Source organism: Polyodon spathula, chromosome 23 (genome assembly GCF_017654505.1).
Source record: "Polyodon spathula isolate WHYD16114869_AA chromosome 23, ASM1765450v1, whole genome shotgun sequence".
NCBI lineage: Eukaryota > Metazoa > Chordata > Actinopteri > Acipenseriformes > Polyodontidae > Polyodon > Polyodon spathula.
Window position 1 is genome coordinate 3,486,810 of NC_054556.1, and position 20,967 is coordinate 3,507,776.

The window sequence follows — 20,967 nt, forward strand, 5'->3', positions numbered from 1 at the left end:
ATTTTGAGCAATTTGAATCCAGGTTTACATCACACTGCAAATGCTGTTGACTATGTTTGACTGTGAATGTGTAATTCAAGGAAGTACACATTTCTCCCTGGCGGAAGGTTAACAGGTTCACGTAGTAGAATAAGGTAATTACTCAGAACTGTAGACATGCAAAATTGTAAACATGTTGCCATGGGTTACTGCTTACGTAAATCTGAAATCATGAAAGAAACTAGGAACCCCTGCCCCCCACCCCCTTCCCCAAACAAAACGACAAAAAACACCCCTGCAGTGCCTTGTTAACCCGTACAGTCCATCTTAGAAATCCTTGTACAATGCTGCTGCTTTTACGTCATGACGGCAAAATAATGAGCTACTGCTGCGTGTTTTTATGTTTTATCATGGGCTCAGTGCAGCCCAAAGAGGAAGGAAACTGTTGAACAAGAACCACAGTTATTAAAATATATAAATTATTCACATTTGTGTGCGCAAGTTCCTGAAAAAGAAACTCTTACGTTTACATCTTTTTTTTCAAGTTCTAAAGCAATTTTGGAGTCTACAGTAATTTTATCTGACATTTTATCACAACACCCCTTCCTAGCACTGAGGGGACTTCTGCGGAGAACATATGATAGTGTCATCTTATATAGTATTTATTTATTAGTTTTTTTTTTAAACCACACGCTATTTGCTTCCGTTCATCCTCTTCAGCAGTAAGGAAGTGGTAGTCTTCAGTATAGGCTGGTCATAATAATATTCTTCTTTACAGACAACACCCATTGCCGTTTTTAAAAAAAAATCTTTAAAAAGTTCATTGAAATGGACGTCCTTTAAGGAGCTGGTAGTCTAAACCATGGAAGATTCTTCCTTTGGCTGATGTAAGCCGTGCAGGAGAGCAGCAATGAAGACCTTGCCTCAGTCGTAAGGGCTGATCAATGCTGTGTTCTCGTCCTAGTGCCCCCTAAGCCTGTTCATCTTCAGATCCGTGGTCTGGACAGACGATCCAGGGCAATCCCACCGGCACCGTCCAGACCTCTGCCTGCAGACCCACAACCCAAGCCAGGCAAGAACTGCGTCTCTGCGTGGAAGGAGGACACAGAATCGCCCAACAGTGTGTGCTTGCTGATTGAGAAGTTCGAAAGCTCCAGGTACAGATGACTTTTTCTTTTTTTTGTATTCAGTAACATTTGTATGATTTTCTGAATGAGGTTTTGGCACAGTATTAGAATGTTGTAATTAGAACGTTGCATGCTTTTCCTATCATTATAATATACATTACCATAGTTTACCATCGGTTACCATGTTTATTAATATGCTTTACAATACCGCTCTGTACTTTACAGTGCTTTCCTATGCTTTCCCTTGCTTTCACTGTGCTTTATTACACTTTACTATGGGAAACTTTTGTAAAGGCAGATCCCTTTGACTGCTAAGATCTGTCTAAATAAAACCACAGTAAAGTCATGGCTTAAACTGCTAGTAATGGCTTACAGTATATTTTCAGATGCGACTGTGTAGATCAAAACTTCAATAGTTAAGTCAGTCAGAAACTGCACTTCAACATCAATATTGTACAGTGGTGTCAAATATGCTACATAATTACAGGGCAGCTAAGTTATTACATGCAGTTCAACTGAAGATGGTGTTTTCTGTATGGGGCATTTTTTTTTTTGGCAATTTTCCATATCGTACAAATATGGAGGTAATTTACAGCAGAATCACAATGACATCATGCTTCGGATTACTGCATGATCCTCTTTTTAGCATCACTATAAACCTGAAACAACTGGAGTGATCGATACACTTCGTCCCAATTTAATAGACAGCTAAGATATCAGGAAAGACTTATAGCATTTACCTTAGTAGTGCACAATCTCTCTTTCATTAGGGAGTAAAAACATGTTTTTGATTTGTAGTTGTGACTGAGCACCTTTGCTGAAGCCAGCAATGTGAATGCATTTACAGCAATGGGAAATAATTTCCATGTTTGCTTTTGAAGGGTGTAGTTATCTAATGAGGTTGTTGTGTTTTGCAGAATACCCATTCTTGGGGTCTATAGGAGAAGCCAGCTTCATCTGTCTCTTAGCATGGATCCTGCCCAGGAACCAGCGGAGTGTTCAGGCTCTGAACCTCCGGATTCCAGTGACTGCTCAACCACAGAAAACCTTGCTCTCCCCGTCTCTGAAATGATGTCTAACGATACCGAACTCTCAAACTTAAGTGCGCTGTGTATTGACGATATCAGCACATGCAATTTAAAGACCCCTGGGGACTGTCCTGCTGTGAACGGGGCTGCCGGGTCCAGCCAGCTCACTGACAATCAGGACTCCATGTTGGAGCAAAACGGGAATGGCAAGGTACCCAACAGAGACAGTGGGATCGATAGCCCTTCGTGTAACGTGGAGGGAGAGGTGTTTTCAAACGAGGAGGCCATCGATGAGGAGGAGAAGGAGGGTGAGAGTGTCGCTGAGAGCGTGGCAGACACAGGGACGGTGAATGAAGCGAAGGAGAGTTCTGTTTCATCCATGGAACACAAGAGAGACTCGACACAAGACGAGGAGGACAGCGATATGGACGAGGGCAGCAGCGAAGAACACGAGACAGCAGAAGTGGCAAAAACAGAACAGCCAGACACGGCCAAGGTAAGCCCGGGTGTGGGCAGCCAATAGCCAATTGGCAACACATTGTCATTTTCTCTATTCAAGGCTTCTGTTAAATCGTTACTGTTTTAGGTATGGGAAGTCACATGGCAAAATCCCAATTAGTCAAACAGCTTGTGGCCTCAGCTAAATACAACAAATCAACCAGAAGGGAACAGTGGTGTTTTAAAATAATAAGAATACTAATCGGATGCTGTGCCTGGAATATTTATGGTATTTTGAGGATGTGGTGGATGAGAAAAGATTTACCGCAACGCTGAGCGAATCCCACGCACCTGCTGATAACACAAATACATATCAAAATGATCAGTGACCTATTCCATTTGAACACACAAAGAGAATTAACTTGCGTGTTATTTGCATATATTTATAACGGTACACACCATGGTCCAGGGCCAGTATTAAATAATAAACCGTGCATGTTATCCATGGAAAATTATGGGAAACGCTCCTCCGCTTTTATTTATGCTGGTGATAGGTGAAGGCACTTCTACAGTACTAGGTGTTGACTGTGGTGTTTTAAACACGCTTCTGTGCTGGTTAGTTGTAAGGCTGTGGTATCATACGAGTAAGTGGTGATTCATGGTCAAGTTTGTTTCAGCTCTTGGAAAGGACTGCTGTGTGGTGTCTTGTAAATCTGTGACACAACTATGAGTATGTGGCTTTAGAAGTCCATTTGCTCTTTATTTTCCCCTTCAAACTTGCCCCCACCCAGAATTTCCTTTTCCCACCAGCTTCTTCAAGCTAAACAAATACCAGCAGATGTACTGCACCCTCCCCAGTCTGTCGCTGCTCGCTGCCCTGCACTTTTTAAAACTCTTCAGCGCACTCCTCCCAAAAGTCAGCCCACATTTTTCCATCTGTTCATGAATTCCGATAAAGAAAGGTTATCAGTCTGGTTGTTTGTGTATTCAGTAGATTTTCTTTTTCCATCGTCCATCGTCGACACTCCCAGATCTGCCCTGTGCATTTTCTGGGTGATTTTTGTTCTCCAGAGCAGAGCTGCATGTGGCATTGAAATTCGTTTCATTCAAGTCATCCTTCGTGGTTCATATTCCCACTATCACTCAACCATGTTAGATTGGATAATTTTTTTTTTTTCAGGCTTTGTTTTGACAACAGTAATCTGTCACCCATGCTAATAAAACAGTTAGGCATTCAACAGTTTAATAATTTCTATTTATTTGCAGCAGAATATAAGATTTTAAAATAAGATATTGAAACAAATGTAATTAATACTACAGTACTTTTTGGTGCTGACTCTCAAAATACAGTAACATCAATTGTACTGTACTTGTGTTTTCATTGGAGGTTTCAGTTGAGTCTTCAGTGGTCAGACTAATGACTCAGATTGAAAAAAGTGGATGCTATAAAGCAGATATGTTTTTCTGGAATGAAAATGTTGATCACTGTTTTTAGAATGTTCAACGTTTAGAAATGTTTGCCGACAACATTCCATGTGTAGGTGCTACTGATACATTCCAAGGGGTTCATGACCTTGTGATTTATACAGGGTGTAATCATGCATTTTTACTCTGTTGGAGAAAAATACACCTCAACCAAACTGTCATTAAAAGAGGTAGCCTACTTTTAATAGAACACCAAATACAAAATCATTACATATCCCCACTCACATGCCTCACCTCTGCCCTTGAGGGGCCAGCCTCATAAGGGTTCAGTCTCCATGCCCAGCCAATATATTGAAAGGTGATCATTGCATGTTTTTTTTGTGATGTGGACTGCTACCATCAGAATAATTTCAAACTCTATCCACTCTATTCATGGCAAGTGCATTAGCCCTCTGTATAATTACATTGTAGGCGCCATATAGATGCTGCCGGATCAGATTATATAACTAGGTATGGATTGCTTTGTTTTGTTATTATTGGTACTGTAGCTTGGCCAGGGAGGAAGAGGATGTGGTGTAGCTTCTTGCATTAGTTACACGGAAGTCAGCAGATGTTTTGCTTTTACAATTTTGGCTTCACAGAATCACACAGACAGCCCTCCTAACTCCTAAAACTTTTGAGTGAAAGTCATGTGTATATCTGTTTGAAAACAGGGTAAATACTGAAAAGCAGGTTCTATGAAGTAGCTGCTGCGAATTGTTTCACACCTCGAGAGCATCATCATTGATCATCCCTTTACGATAAGACAAAAATTGTCTTACATGTGACAGCATGCCCATATATTTGTGTTCTATTATTTCCAATTGAAATCCAATGAGGATGTCATCCAACCATGCAACTGGCAAACCTTAATATAGCAACAGTCTTATTCCAATAATAATTTATATGTGTGTCATTCTTTTAGTTTTTTTTTTTTTTTAAACATACTCTCTATGAAACAAGACTTCCCCTGTGAGTTGTTGAAATGGTTAAAAGTCACAGTGACTCTAAGTTTGACAATAATGTTGCTTAGACCCTGCAGTCCTCGTTTCAAGAGGTCACCCACAGCTGCATCTCGCAGTCAAACCTGGAATTACTCAAACATTAAAACATTTCATTTTTGACCAGAATGCACGATACAGGTGTGCAAAATGACGGCTTTACAGTTTTGCTAATAGATTCTGTTTAATTTCCTAGTGCACAGAGCCACAGAAATTATTCAACATTGCAAGGGAACTCCTGCAGACAGAGGAAGCTTATGTGAAGAGACTTCACCTACTGGATCAGGTAATTCTGTAATACAGTTTTACATTTCTTCTATTAGGTAGCTAGGCTGCGTTTAACTGGGAAAGCTTGTGCATTGAAGTTGAAGTGACAGAAAAGTGAATTTGGATACTGGGTTCATTTTCTGTGCTTGTTCTTTGACACGCATGCAAGTTGATCTCTTCCATGCAATATATGTAAAGCATCATCTGTCAACCGTGCTTCTTCTCTCTACTGCCCCTAATACCCTGCAAGCAAGCTGGTAGTTTCAATATTTCATGATAATCCCTGAATAAACTAGATTGAAGTCAGTGACCTTCTGATCGAGGGATCAGGGTCAGTGTGGTTCATTATCAATAAGCAGCTACTGTACACACAGGACTTGTAGTGCATGTGATATGCATGTTATTTGTTTTTACGTCTATTTGAAGAAATCCTTTCAATGTAATTTGTTTTTCAACCACTACTGTAAAGTTAACTACAAGGTCATTCTATAAATCTATAATACAGCTTGCACAAATTGGCTAAGGGTTTATATTTGATCCAGTGACACCACACATTAATTGAGATACAAACGCAATATCCCTTTGCGTTTTTTAATTATTCACATTTATTAATAATTATAAGTCATTAGTGCTTTAGGTTACAAACAACTAGCAGGATTCAATGTGGATTTAGTAGATTGCTTTTTTCCTTTGACTTGACTGTTAAATTGCTGCAGCCGTCCCATATACTTTAAATTATGGATGTAAATAACATTTACCGAGAAGGATTACATCTTTAAGAGAGTACTTAAAGTCATTATTTTGAGCTGCCTTGTAAATAACAAGCTTGAATGCTCTAACTACAGCCTTGGTTCGGTGTACTAATTCAGTTTTATTACGAATGCGATGGATCAGCAGTTTGAATCCAAGTTTATTCTGGTTTGGCCTGCATTTCTAATCAAATGAAAAACATATACTGTAGCTTCAGAGAAAAAGTCGTGGGATACTTTGAAGGAAACCCCTCCTTAAGAAACTGAGAGATGGGGAATCTCCAGTGTCAGTGTTTGGCCCATGGGCACTCATTGTTAATTCTTCCTTGGTTTTGCATACAATGTCTTTCTTTGTGATGTTATGCACATGCAAGCAGTTAAAGGCGGTTACATGTGTTTTTCTTTTTTGTAGGTATTTTGCACTAAGTTAACAGAGGCTGGGATTCCACAAGATGTGATCACCGGAATCTTCTCTAACATCACCTCTATCGATCGGTTCCATGAGCAGTTTCTCCTTCCTGAGCTCAAAACTCGAATCATGGAGGAGTGGTGAGTGCAGGGTAATGGAAACAGTGTGCGGCAGCAGAAGACTGCTCTCTCTCTGTCTTGCCACAAAATAACCTCTTATCCCTTTAGACATGTGCTTCTTTTTAAGAAGTACACCAGTATCGAGGAACCATCTGTATTTCAAACTTAGAAATAGTACAAAGTCTTTTAAAAGAAAAGATATGGAATTTAATGCAGGCATTGAAGTTTATACGTTTCTCTGGCCTCGTTTTTATTAATATAAAAATAACTTGCTCTTATCCCTTGAATGTATTTGCGGCAGAAACTTGCGTACTGTAGCACGACGCTCTTTCCATTAGCAAAGAGGGCAACTAGGTTGAATTCCCTTTGAGGTAACCTGGGTAGAAATACGATATTAGTCAATGCACTGGCAACGGTGTGCGGCATCCTGGCTTAGGAACCTTTTGCACACCCAAAAAATATGATGGAGAAAGTACAAACACCAGCCTCACAAAAGAGGGTTTGTGATATCCATGCTTTTAATTGACCGCTTCATTTGTAAAAAAAGTATTGTGTGTGTCTGTGTGTGTGTGTGTGTGTGTGTGTGTGTGTGTGTGTGGGGAAAACTAATGTATCATCACGTGTGATGCCAGTGGTCTCTTAAGGTTATACTACTTAGTATAGCTGAAATGTATTCAAGGCTTTTAAAGGTGTCATTACTTAATGTGCCAAAGGAGATTATCATTGATTCATTGCTAAAAGAAATTATGCATTTCTTTGTTTCTATTGCATTCCGTTTATGATTGATTATTTGCTTTATGACTTTGCTATATTCACAGTAGTTTATAAGCCATTAGTAACTGTCATTTGTTTGAATGAATTTGACATTCAAATAATTTTAGTTGAGTGTAATTATATTTTCCCTTTCCTGAATATTTTAATATAGTGAGGCGTGCTCTACCTGTACACATGTCTTCATTATTAAATATTCTGAAGATATAGAACTCATTAAAACAACCGTATTAAAATTCTCCAAAAACTGTATTCTGAAAAATGACCTCTCAGTATGTAACTTCCATCTGAAGTTAAGCACATTGCTGTTGGAAGGACTGATCCAACCATCTTTTAGTGCTGGAAACTACTGGTGATGCGTTCAGTGGCAAGCGTAGGATTTCTAGTGATTATTAATCCTTTTCATGTTTCTTCAGGAACACAAATCCTCGAATAGGAGACATTCTGCAGAAGCTGGCCCCTTTCTTGAAGATGTATGGGGAATACGTGAAAAACTTCGACAGAGCCATGGACCTGGTGAATACGTGGACGCAAAGATCATCTCAGTTCAAGAGTGTGGTTCAGAACATACAGGTAAGCAGGGAGGCCTGTTCTTTGCACAGACCACTGCTGCAAGCTAAATTATTTACTAACTGAGCTCGCTTCACCTGCATGTGTTCAGTTTTTTTGCTGTGGTTTCAATGCTGTACAGTGTATACAGTTCAGTATTAATCTCACCCTGTTCTCTTGATGATCTGGAAACTAAATGTATGGCCACTGGTTAGGTTTTTACATAGGTTGCTTCCCACCATGGCTTAAGTACACTATATACGATTGTCTCCCCAAAAGGCTTGTATGTACAGCACAGGTGACGGACAGTCATTCTAGTAAAATGTTAACCTAGGTGTAATTGCATTACCTTGTACCCTGGAGTCTAGCTTGTCTCCTTTTGTCTTGAAATAGGAGCCACCTTATTGGAACAATTCGGGAACACAGCAAACCTGTTTTAGTTTTCATAAAGCTCTTAAAATTTGCATGAACCGTTAATAACGCTGTGGAACGCCCGTGAGAGTCGACAGATCACATGACTAACAGCGTGTGCTTTATTTGCATCTTTCTGTTGATTAACAGTTGAGCTATTGTCCTGCCTGTGGGTTTTACCCAATAAAGACTGACTAGCTCAGTTTTGTTAGGGTGCATTTTCTTTCACATGACAGGGAGACACATAAAGGGTTAATTCCAATTGCTGGGTCTTGTAAAGTCTATCAGAAAATAATGGGAGCTGACGGCTTTCAGCTTCATTTCCGTTCATGGTTGTACTCCAAGGGAAGACAAATCTGCAAATTATGGTATGAAGTGCATATTTGAAGCATGTCTATTAGGCACCATCTGGTTAGCTGTATTTAGGTCCTTGATGAACACACAAATATGGTATGTTGGTGGTTACAAAAGAATGGAGTTAAGAACTATTAGTGGCTGACAAAGACAGGACAACTCCGACATTACAGATTGAAATATCGTGTCAGTTTATGCAAGTCGGAGCAGGGAGTACGATCCCAGTTTGATCCCACACCTTCTGTTTCAAACGTGACAATGATGACCAGCCCTACTTTAGTACCAGCAATACAAAGAGCACCCCATCACAAAGTCAGGGCGAGGTCTGTAAAACTGGGTCCACCTGCATGAGAACAAGGAACGCCGTGCAAATTGTCAGCAGTGCTGTTGTGAGGGGAATTATTTAAAAAAAGTATTAAGCTCACGTTCCGCCCTATTTGTACATTGTTAGCTCAGTTTTGCCTGGAGGCAAAGAATAGCAATGACATATCCCAATAAATGTATTAAGAACGTAAATATAAGATTCATAAATATAGAGTCATGCAACAGTCTGGAATACACTTTGGAAAGCTGGTGTGTCCTCCTTTCTGATTCACTTTAGATCTGGCCTTTTTCACACGAATATTGCATGCAAAACTTGATGCTCTGCCGAGTTGAATACTGTGCCAGCTATCTCCGCTCAGACCGCTGTGTTCTTGCTCATGGCTCCAACAGAAACAGGAAGTGTGTGGGAACCTGACCTTGCAGCATCACATGCTGGAGCCGGTGCAGCGCCTCCCCCGCTACGTGCTGCTTCTGAAGGACTACCTGAAGAAACTGCCCCAGGATGCACTGGACAGGAAGGATGCTGAAAGTAAGAGACACCCTTGAGTTTTCGTTGCAGGCACCATGCAGCTGTGTGTGGAGGTCAGGACTCCACTTGTTCGTAACTCCCGCATTATATCCTGGGTGGCCTATAATTGAAGCCATCGTTGGATGCACTTGAGAAGTTCTACATGTGTTTTGTGCTGACAAGTTACTATAAATAAGCTTGACAGTGGAATGCTACCTTGACATATAGGACATAGCCTTAAATTTGAGGAGACATGTACTTACACTGAAGGCTTTGTGCATATGATTGTAATTATGGTAATGTTTCTGTTCTGTCAAGTACACATTTGCATTTCAATTGCCACCTTTACAAACCCTTGTGTATGCATGCTGTTCAAAAAAAGATTGGCTCTTGCAAAACTGTTCACCCTTTGACCTTTAGTGCAATAATAATGTTCCCCCTCAAAGCTCCAAAAGGTGTTTAATATTAACATCCTCTCTGCCCGTGCTGGACCTTGTCAGTATAATTGTCCTATTTGCTTTTACAAGGCTTTGCTTGTTGAGCTACCCCATTTCGTTGGGACACTCATAATTCTAGTTCTACTCATTCTTTGAGAACATAAGAACATAAGAAAGTTTACAAATGAGAGGAGGCCATTCGGCCCATCTTGCTCGTTTGGTTGTTAGTAGCTTATTGATCCCAGAATCTCATCAAGCAGCTTCTTGAAGGATCCCAGGGTGTCAGCTTCAACAACATTACGGGGAGTTGATTCCAGACCCTCACGATTCTCTGTGTAAAAAAAGTGCCTCCTATTTTCTGTTCTGAATGCCCCGTTGTCTAATCTCCATTTGTGACCCCTGGTCCTTGTTTCTTTTTTTCAGGTCGAAAAAGTCCCTTGGGTCGACATTGTCAATACCTTTTAGAATTTTGAATGCTTGAATTAGGTCGCGGCGTAGTCTTCTTTGTTCAAGACTGAATAGATTCAATTCTTTTAGCCTGTCTGTATAGGACATGCCTTTTAAACCCGGAATAATTCTGGTCGCTCTTCTTTGCACTCTTTCCAGAGCAGCAATATCCTTTTTGTAGCGAAGTGACCAGAACTGAACACAGTATTCTAGATGAGGTCTTACTAATGCATTGTACAGTTTTAACATTGCTTCCATTGATTGAAATTCAACACTTTTCACAATGTATCCGAGCATCTTGTTGGCCTTTTTTATAGCTTCCCCACATTGTCTAGATGAAGACATTTCTGAGTCAACAAAAACTCCTAGGTCTTTTTCATAGAGCCCGTCTTTAATTTCAGTATCTCCCATATGATATTTATAATGCACATTTTTATTTCCTGCGTACAGTACCTTACACTTTTCTCTATTAAATGTCATTTGCCATGTGTCTGCCCAGTTCTGAATCTTGTCTAGATCATTTTGAATGACCTTTGCTGCTGCAACAGTGTTTGCCACTCCTCCTATTTTTGTGTCGTCTGCAAATTTAGCAAGTTTGCTTACTATACCAGAACCTAAATCATTAATGTAGATTAGGAATAGCAGAGGACCTAATACTGATCCCTGTGGTACTCCACTGGTTACCTCGCTCCATTCTGAGGTTTCTCCTCTAATCAGTACATTCTGTTTTCTACATGTTAACCACTCCCTAATCCATGTACATGGTAGAAGGGTACCCACAGAGAAAGGCTTCTCTGTCATTTCTTTTGCTGTGCTTTTTAAAGCCAGACTGTCCAGCTGGTATGTCCAGTTTTACGCTTGGATACTGCTTGCTGTCTTTTTATTGCATTCCTTCATAGAATAAACTTGTGAACATCAGTAAACTGACCAGTTACATCTCAAACCCTGCTGCTCACTACTCACTTCTGTTTCCCGCGCTTCCCCATTGTCTTGTTATGCTCCCCCCACCCCTTTCACATCGAGGTCATGTTTAGTTTCCCCAGTGAAAAACCAACTTTCTCTCTTCTCTGCACAATCCACTGTTGAACAGAATGCGTGTACCTTGAAGTGTCTTTCAGTTTCTATAGAAGTTTATTCTTCGCTTCTCTATCAGACCCCACTGTATGTATAGTACATGCAGTCTCCCATATTGATCCAGGGACAATTACAGCAACAGCAGTGCATTTATTCCGTCTCGCTAGTTTGCAATGCCAGTTGTCTGTAAACCCATCAGGTGACAAAAAAACAAAGAGGTATTAATGTTTATTTATATGTTTTGAGGTTTTCTTTTGTGGCCAGCCTAACCTTGAGACACTGCTAACCTCATTTATTCTGTAGCTAACTCATCTGTGCTGAGTTAGCTACACTCCATAAGCTAAATGATCAGTATTTACCTGATTTCAGATTTTCAGATTATATTCTGCAACATGATTAGGAAGATGCATTAAAAATGGACTTCATTTGGACTTGAATTGTTTTACTACTGTGAAGGCAGGCTCATTTCCTGGGAGCATGCTGATGTTTTAATGAGACTGTGCAATCTATACAAACCAGTCTGCCAGTTGTGGTGCTCTTTTACTGGCTTGGGCAGGCGCTCTTTAAATAGTGGCACATGTGTTTTTTATTTATTTATTTATTTATTCTAATTACAGAGTCACTGGAGCTCATCTCAACAGCAGCCAACCACTCAAACGCAGCTATTCGAAAGATGGTAAGCTGGAAAATAGAACTGATGGTTCAGCATGGTTTTCTTAGCCAGAGTTCCCCATGTGTTATTATTATTTTTTTTAATTTTATATTTTGTGTACTTGTTTGGGTATCCAGAAGTCATTAGAAGGACATTTTAGATCATTTACTTATTTATTTTCCTTCTTTCCATTAAATTCATAACCCTTTTTTAGTTCAGACTGGACCCATGACTTTAGTGTCTTTGTGCAACGTTCACTTTCTCTCACTTTATTGAGCATGTAATTCCTTAGTGTGCACATGAAGAGAGACTTGACCGATAAGCGTGTTTTCACAGTATAAAAGACAGGCGTTCCTTTAGCACACTGATGTGCTGCAGACCGCTTACAATTCAGGAAGTAACCGCTGTTTCCTGTTTGAACAATAAGCTGGATAGTTCTTGCCTTTTATATATAGGGCAGTAGCTTTTCACTTTTAATGTGTTATGCTCTAATACAATTAAACATGTACAGTATATGATTTAGTAAAAATAAAAAACGTCAAGCACTGCAATGCAAGTTATCTTCCCCTGCCATGAATGTTACAATTACAATCTCCAGATTATTTTCATTATTTTTTGTTGCCATCTGTATGTCTTGCTGCTTGACTTTTTGTTTTTGTTTTTGTTTTCACTGTAAAGTCATTGTGGTCAGGACTGTTTTTTTTTTTCTAGACCAAAGTAGAATAAAAAGCCTCGGCTTTGTCTTGTTGAGGAATAAACAGCATCAAGAATTACTATTATAATATTTAGAGTCAGCGGAAACCATGTGCACGTAATAGTTGCTTTGCATCATAAGAGTCTGATGTTTGTGCTGTCGGTCTGTGTGTTCAGGAGAAGATGCACAAACTGCTGGAAGTGTACGAAAGACTGGGGGGCGAAGAGGACATTGTAAATCCTGCCAACGAACTTATCAAAGAGGGCCATATCCAGAAACTGTCTGCTAAAAACGGAACAGCTCAAGATAGGTATTTATTCCTGGTAAGTCTTTCTTTTTAATGCATTCTTGTGGGGGGTGTTTTATGGTGGTGGTGGTGGTTGGGGGGGGCCCAACACAACCTTGGATGAGAGGAATTCTTTTACGATATGGAAGCAAAAAACTTAAAAATGAAAACATGTTTTTAAAATGTTTTTTTTTTGTATTGTTTAATGACACGATCATAAAAAAATGGCTTGCAACAACACTATCAGTTTAATGAGACACACCTTAGCTTGTTACCTTAGCTATGTTCTGTGGCTAATCAAGCATGTATTAAAACCTGGAATGGGTGAAACTGCTGTACAATAGGAGTCTTATTTCTATCCCTGGAGATGACATACCTGTTTACAAGAGAGGCAGAACAATTGCAGCATTTCACCTCCCTACAGTAATAAAAATATACCTGTGCTTCCACCTTGAAAGAGTACGACACACATATCTTATCTGGGAGGCTGGCTATTGTGTCTAATTGTTATAAACTGGTGCACCTGATGGATTGCGGAAGGAACTCCCTTGAAAAAGACGGCTTTGTTTTAAAACTCTGAGGAGCTGAATTCTGAGTTCAAGACCGCTTTACCTCTCGGGTGGTGTGTGGAATGCTAGACTCAGCCCAGCTCTACCGTTTACTTTAGAACATAAAGTTGACATCACCTGCCTTTTCGAGATTACCAAGAACATAAAGGATAGTCCTGCTTTGTATTCTTTACAGGCATTCCCCAGGCTGAAATGGCTTAAATCCCTTCAAATCACCTCCTCCCTCAACACACTAATCTATTGCATTTCTACCTGCCTAGAGAGGAACACTCTACCACTCCCCACATAACTGTTACTGTATGCCAGGTTTTGCAGGCTCTACTTCCAGCCTATGAAATTGGATTGTGTTCATACGGGAGACTAACGAAATAATTTGCTAGGCTTTTTGTATAAAATATTCTCATAACACAATGATTTTCTGGTGAACACATTTCCATGGTTAGTCTTAAGAAGTACACAAAGGACGTGACAATTGTTAAGATACATGTAAGTAGAGCTCCCTCTAATGCTGGATGTTTGAGCAACTGTTCATTTCCTGACCAGTTCGATGGAATATAACTACCTTCATATAAAAGATCCTGCTTGTTAAGCACTTCATCTGTCTGAACAAGCCAGAAGCATTTTACCTGCATGTGATAACATGGTGTCTTTTATGAAAATATATATTTTTAGAAAGAGCCAGATGCTTCTGTTTGAACTGAATGTACATTTTACAAACCAAACCGTTAAGTGTTATCATTTTGATTTATTTGTAGTTCAACAACATGGTGCTGTACTGTGTGCCAAAACTGCGGCTAATGGGTCAGAAATTCAGCGTGAGGCAGAAGATTGACATCGCAGGCATGCAGGTCTGTAACACAATGCAGGCACACTGATGTCGTTCTCCCCTTCGCTCGGGTGCTTTTGTAAACAATGTCTTCTTTTCAGGTGCAAGAAAATGCGAAGCAAAATTTGACTCACACGTTTGCAATAATTGGAAAACAAAGGTCTTTGGAATTGCAAGCCAGGTAATGTGTGTTCCATAAAATACAGTTAAGAGCTTAGTAGATATGATGTGATCCATTGAAAACAGAGCACACCTTTTAGTTTCTGTTGCACTGGGTACAGTATCTGGTTTGAGTCACTGCTGTAATAGTATAGTATTGCAATAATAAGATTACTCTTTCTATGTCTTTAACAGTTTGATTTGACATTTTTTTTTCTTTTCCTGTAGAAACATCTGTAGCTCATGTTCTGTTTCTAGGCCCATAAATGTGGTTTAATATTCTGATAAATAGTCAGTGGAAAAGAACATTTTATATATATATATATATATATATATATATATATATATATATATATATATATATATATATATAATATATATATAGCGAAGATTATGTATTTTCTTTTCTTTTCCAGAAAAGAAGGATGAAAAGAAGGATTGGATTCAGGTAATAATAATAATAATAATAATAATAATAATAATAATAATAATAATAATAATAATCTTTATTTTTATGTAGCACCTTTTCATAGTGGACCACCATCACAAAGCACTTTACAAGATATGAGACTAGGGTGTGTGAACTATGCATCAGAGAGTTACAAGACTGTCAAAAGACAGAGCATAAGGAGGTTAAGTGACTTGCTCAGGGTCACACAGCAAGTCAGTGAGTGAGCCGGGATTTGAACCCGGGACCTTCTGGTTACAAGCCCTTTTCTTTAACCACTGGACCACACAGCCTCCTATAATGGTCTTTTAATTTCCCTACAAACTTAACCTTTTACTCTCTGTACTGAACTGTAAAAAATCAGTATTTTAGTTTCCATGAAAAGGATTTCCAGAGTGTAGGAATAAAAACTAAACTGATATAATGGCAGACAAAATAAAAGCGGTTTCCTTAAAAGAACTATGTGAATCTTTGGTAGGTGAAAGGATTGTTGTCTTGTGTTTCTGACAATAGGAGCTTCCCTTTCTCTGTGTGTCTGAATGGCACAAAAAGGACCGCAGACATTGACGTCTACATGAAAAGGGACAGCTTCACCCCCCCATACTTTTACTGTGCTGTGAAGTCTTTCTTTGTTTGATTTCCTCGGTCTGGGGCCATGAGGGGGTTGGCTTTGCATGAGCATGGCCTCTAGCAGAAACATATCCAATCACAGTGTCATGAGTATTCATTGACCCAAACTCAGAGATTCAGTTTGCATGCACATGTGTGCTTGCTCACGTTAAGGACATTTGTGATTGGAGAAATGAAAAACTTTGTTTTAAGCTTTATTTATTTATGTATCAACCCCTCTACATGTGTATGTTTCAGTCAAGTTGAAAGTGAAAGATTGTGGTCCATCAGACCTCAATAGCACTGTAAAAGGGTTAAAGCACATGCCATAGATGATCTGATGTGTCTTTACCCTTATCCAACAGGTTATCCTGGCTACGATTGAGAAGCACAAACAGAACAGTGAGACCTTTAACAAGGCCTTCAACAGCTCATTCTCCCGAGACGAGGATCACCCCTCCGACTCGCCTGTAAGTATTACATGGTTCCCCCTTCCTGCCCTGCTCCCTGTGCGATTACAGTGGGGTTTCTACCAGGCACACAACTCTATTTGTAGGAGCGAGAGAGAGAGATTTTTTTTTTTACACAATACTTTCACGATCATAAGAATTGAACCAGCTATTAATCTGTACGTGTTGAGTTCTAGAACTCAGAATGCCCTGACATTATCTGGGCTGCTGCTTTATGAAAATGTATGCGGTAATTACCTTAACTATTCTGTACTCGGCAGCCCTTGGGCTGTTTAATTGGGCAGGGTTGTTTGATAAGCAGCCAGCATTCTGCTGGTCTGTCGGTGTTGGAATATCTCAGACCCACAGAACACACACACACACACACACACACACACACACACACACACACACACACACACACACACACACATTATTTATCTTGACAATTACTACTGTGTGGTTAAACAAAACACATTGCATGACAAGAAAATGAAGTGGTGGCAAACTGTACGCTACAGTCTTAATTAGAAACTGGTTTACCAGTTAGGCAGCTAAGAATAAGGATTAAGTGTGTTCTAGAAGGTTTACTGTCAGTTAATATCCAAACAATTAGACATTGAAGTCAACTGAATGACAAAACCTATATTACAAAATAGAGGTACGTAGACACAGCATTAATTCATTAGGAGACACACAGGTCTGTCGCACACTGTGTTTATGTGTTGCGCCTCAGGAAGCAATGTCACTCTAGCATATGTGGTTGTTCAGTATTAACAACACTGTGGGTGTCGACACACCTGAGAAATTTGTGTAGCATCTTACACAAACACACGAACAGCTTTATTTTTCAGGGGTTATTATGCTTCTAGAATTGCTGCTGTTGGGATAATTAAAATATACCCCGCTGTAACTTTCAAGTCTGTCTTTCGACTACAGTACATACTGTAATGTGGATGCTGGATGTACAATACTGCAGTAGACAGTAGATGGAGAGCTACTGCCATCTAGTGTTCAACAAGACAAAATAATAGAATAGGCCATGTTATATTGTCACTTTATAAACATGTTTTTTTCATCTGTAGAAAATTATTTTCAGAATTATTTTGTTTAAAATGAAAAAGAAAACCTTTTTTCTTTCTAAACATTCTGAATGCAAAATACATTTTTTCCTGTTTTTAGCATTTCTTTTCCATGACGTTGGTCTATAAATAGCCTGTGTCCTCTGTTTTTGTGAAGATTCCCCAGGGAGAATGGCCAATGTCATCCTGCTTCTGACATCAGGACTGGATTTAAAAGCACATCCTGATAGCTTTGTTACAAAGTAATATTTTATTCTTTACAGAATGTTGGCTACTTTTCAATGGATTCACTCGATGGAAACACCTCTGCTGGTGGGGTATGTATTGCACTTTATATAACAAAATGAAAATGAAGAGGGGGTTACAACTTAGTCTGTATTCAGGGTTCTGCTCTTAAAGCTGATCTGAAGTGTGCTTTTACATTTATTTATTTATTTATTTTTTACAGTAAAATAAATATAAAATGAAATATAATGTTTATATTTGTAGATGGATTCTTGCAAGAAACAGCCCAAATCAAAGAGGGAAAAAGAGAAGCAAACCTGTAAAGGCTGCAACGAAAGCTTTAATTCCATAACAAAAAGACGTCATCACTGCAAAGCATGTGGAGCGGTAAGTGTCATGAGATAAGACAGCATGCATGCTTTCACACAAATCCTACTGCCTGATGAAGGGATCACAGATGCAAAAAGATTAAGAAGTAAAGCTAGAAGAGCCCTCATCTGGAGTCAGCAGATCTGCACCTGGAAGCACTGAAGAATAATATTGAGCTGTTAGTGATCGTAACCTATCTGTGACCATCAGTCATTAACATGCAGATCTTTTTAGCATCTGTGCTCATGGGATTTGGTTAGCATTCTGGATTCCAGGAACAATGCACAAGGACAGAGTTAATTTATTGTTAGTTTTTAAATATGATGATTGTTTATACTGAAAGCACACATGATTACCCACAAAGAGCACTGTTTCAAATCCAATTAAAGGTGGGCTCCCAGAGATTTTTTAAAATCAATTCTCCCTTTATTAGTTTCACTTCAAATGCATTTGTGTCTGTGGCAGGCCATCTGTGCGAAATGCTCCGAGTTCAAACCGCTGCGGGTGTGTAACGAGTGTTTCGATTCTCCACTGGCACTGCCTTCCAGCCCAGGACTTGAAACCACAGGGGACCAGAAGAAAAAAGCAGCCGTCGAGGTGACAACTCTATTATTATTATTATTATTATTATTATTATTATTATTATTATTATTATTATTATTATTATTATTCATGCTAGTGACTAATCTCATTACTTCTTAACAGCAGTCATTTTCATCACCCTACTTGCTGAAGTGCCCCACAATAATTTCAGTTTTATGCTAAAGATTAATTGACGTGTGATTATAACATCTTTGTGTGTTTGTTTGTGTTCTGGAAAATATAGCTTTATATTAAATGCTACAACTGTTTAAATAATGTACCTGTCAATTTTTATTTTCATTTTTAACATCCTGACAACTTTTTACACTTATTTCTTTAAACTCTGTTATAAAGCTCTTTTGAAAATGGCCGGTCTGGTGCAGCATCAGGATTGTTGCCCACATTGTCAAACAGGTAACACAGCAATAACGATCCATGATGTGGGACGGAACAGAAAAGCCAGATCACTTGTTAAGTTTTTTCTTCCTGCAGTGATTTAGAGGACAGATCTCAAACCCCATTTTAAAAAGAGCTTTGAAACACACTTTAAAGTTTTGCAAGTGTAAAAATGTATCAGGGTGTTAACAATGATGAAAAATTGCAGGTACATTATTTAACAATTGTCACACATGTGGGGATGTATAACGCTATATTTTTTTTTAACCCTGCTACTTATTCTAAGGAGGCAAATGGGTTTCCGTGTTCGTGTAATGTAAATCTGTCCGCTGGGTTTTGGAGTATGCATGCTTTGTGAAAGTTGTTGAGATCACACAAACATGTCTGTGGATCAGCGCTTTTCCCCCTTTAGAAGGTCCCACCCCTGTATGTCAAACTGCAGTCTGAACTCAGCCTGGGGTGGTCTCGAGAAAGAAACGGGGTCTATTTCTATGGTAATGGAGTCAGCAGGAAATCATTGCAGATTCTTTACTGCTAACTGCATGGATGGCTTCTGATCTGAAGTATCATATCTATAGCAAGCCTGCTGTGTGATGTACTACATTGCTTTTACTGCTAAGCTGCAGTCATGGAGAAACACCACATATAGTTCACTTTGTGTTACCAGTCATTTCAGCACCGTTAAGCTAATTGTATACCAAAAATACACTAACATTAGATCACTCCTGGGAAAAAAAAAGACGGCTGGGGACCCACATAAAAAACATAATATTATTTAATTTTCTTATTCTAATAAAGTTGTCTGGAAGCCTAATTAGTACATCAAGTAACATGCTGACTGTACAAAATCTCAGGTGCCTTTGCAAGGCTTTGATAGACCTGCTGATGGTACAAGCTTTCAGATGATTTAGTGAGCAGTATAAACAAAGACAGGAGACTGCTACCACTACAGATTGCCTTGATTAAAATAAAATATGTATCATTGTCTATTCAAAATAAGAACGGGAAAAGCAATCGTATTCATGAAAACTAAAGGCAAAGCCTTCCGAGTGATAAATGATTGTTTTGGGAGCGTTTCTGTTGTTTACAGGGAGCTTGAGGTAAACAGAAAACTATTATTGATGGTGATGGGAATTCTGTGCATTCAGAACAGACCACCAGTGCAGGTGTGTGTGTGTGTGTGTGTGTGTGTGTGTGTGTGTGTGTGTGTGTGCTATGTTTTAATCAAAGCATGAAAAGAATAAAAACGAATCACTGTTTTGAAGTCTCTGTGCACTGTATTTAATCAAAAGTAGTATGACAGATTAGCGCTATGTAATTGTGCATACCATATGAGGAGCTGTAACAAAGTGCCCGCCCCTGTGTATATTATCTGTTATGTGTTGCGTGTGGTGTGTTTAAATGTTGGTGTATAGACATTGGTACACGGGATATAAACGGGTCTGTGTAACACGAGTGTTTAAAAATGTATATGTGTATTTAGGCACGAGGATTGCACAGCACTTCACGTGCAAGTAAAATGTAGTAATATGTGAGCACGGGGAATTGCACTTTATTAATTCACGTGCTGGGATTCAAGTGAATAATTAATTGGTAATTGAATCCCAGCACAATAGTATATATAGATGCACGTTGGCACATACTGCGGTTGGGTGTTCGGTGAGCGGAGAACGGGATTGGAGACGGAGGAAATTTAGTAGTAGTAGTAGTAGTATAATAAAGAGGAGAAAGTATCCGCTCACCGTGTTTGTCAGTGTCTGTCCGTGCACCGTTTTGTTAAGTTTAGTCTGTTTTTGTTGTTTGTCTATTTATTTTGGCGTAGAGTGCCGTGTCCTGTGTTTTTCGTGTTTGTTTAAACCTTTTATTTGGTATTAAACCGGCGCCAACAGGCGTCTTCATCACTTCATTTCATCCGTCCTGTGTTTTGTGTATTGCCTTACCTTTCCTGGTTCTGACGCCGCCCACTTCGGCCGTCTCTGTGACACGTGGTGTCCTGCGTGGGATAACAGCGCCTCCAAGCGTCAGACCAGGAGAGGTGTTTTGTCAAAAAAAAAAAAAAAAAAATAAAACATGGAAGGCTGGGACTGGAGAGATGGCTGCCAGGACCTGGAGGAGTTCCTCGGTGGTCTGGAGGACCAGGGCTGGTGCCTTGCCTGTGGGGAGTT

The 20,967-nt window shown here is 39.4% G+C and overlaps 1 protein-coding gene across 1 annotated transcript in view; it reads left to right on the forward strand.

Annotated features, from left to right (window-relative positions):
• The window catches only part of LOC121298128 (FYVE, RhoGEF and PH domain-containing protein 3-like), a 65,077-nt gene that overhangs the window by 35,258 nt on the left and 8,852 nt on the right, over positions 1-20,967 (forward strand). Inside the window, 15 exon segments of the mRNA XM_041224971.1 lie at positions 944-1,136; positions 2,024-2,630; positions 5,234-5,323; positions 6,466-6,602; positions 7,769-7,925; positions 9,381-9,519; positions 12,074-12,132; positions 12,979-13,125; positions 14,413-14,505; positions 14,585-14,671; positions 15,067-15,090; positions 16,065-16,169; positions 17,494-17,547; positions 17,720-17,842; positions 18,290-18,421. Of these exon segments, the coding sequence (XP_041080905.1) occupies positions 944-1,136; positions 2,024-2,630; positions 5,234-5,323; positions 6,466-6,602; positions 7,769-7,925; positions 9,381-9,519; positions 12,074-12,132; positions 12,979-13,125; positions 14,413-14,505; positions 14,585-14,671; positions 15,067-15,090; positions 16,065-16,169; positions 17,494-17,547; positions 17,720-17,842; positions 18,290-18,421 (2,147 nt within the window).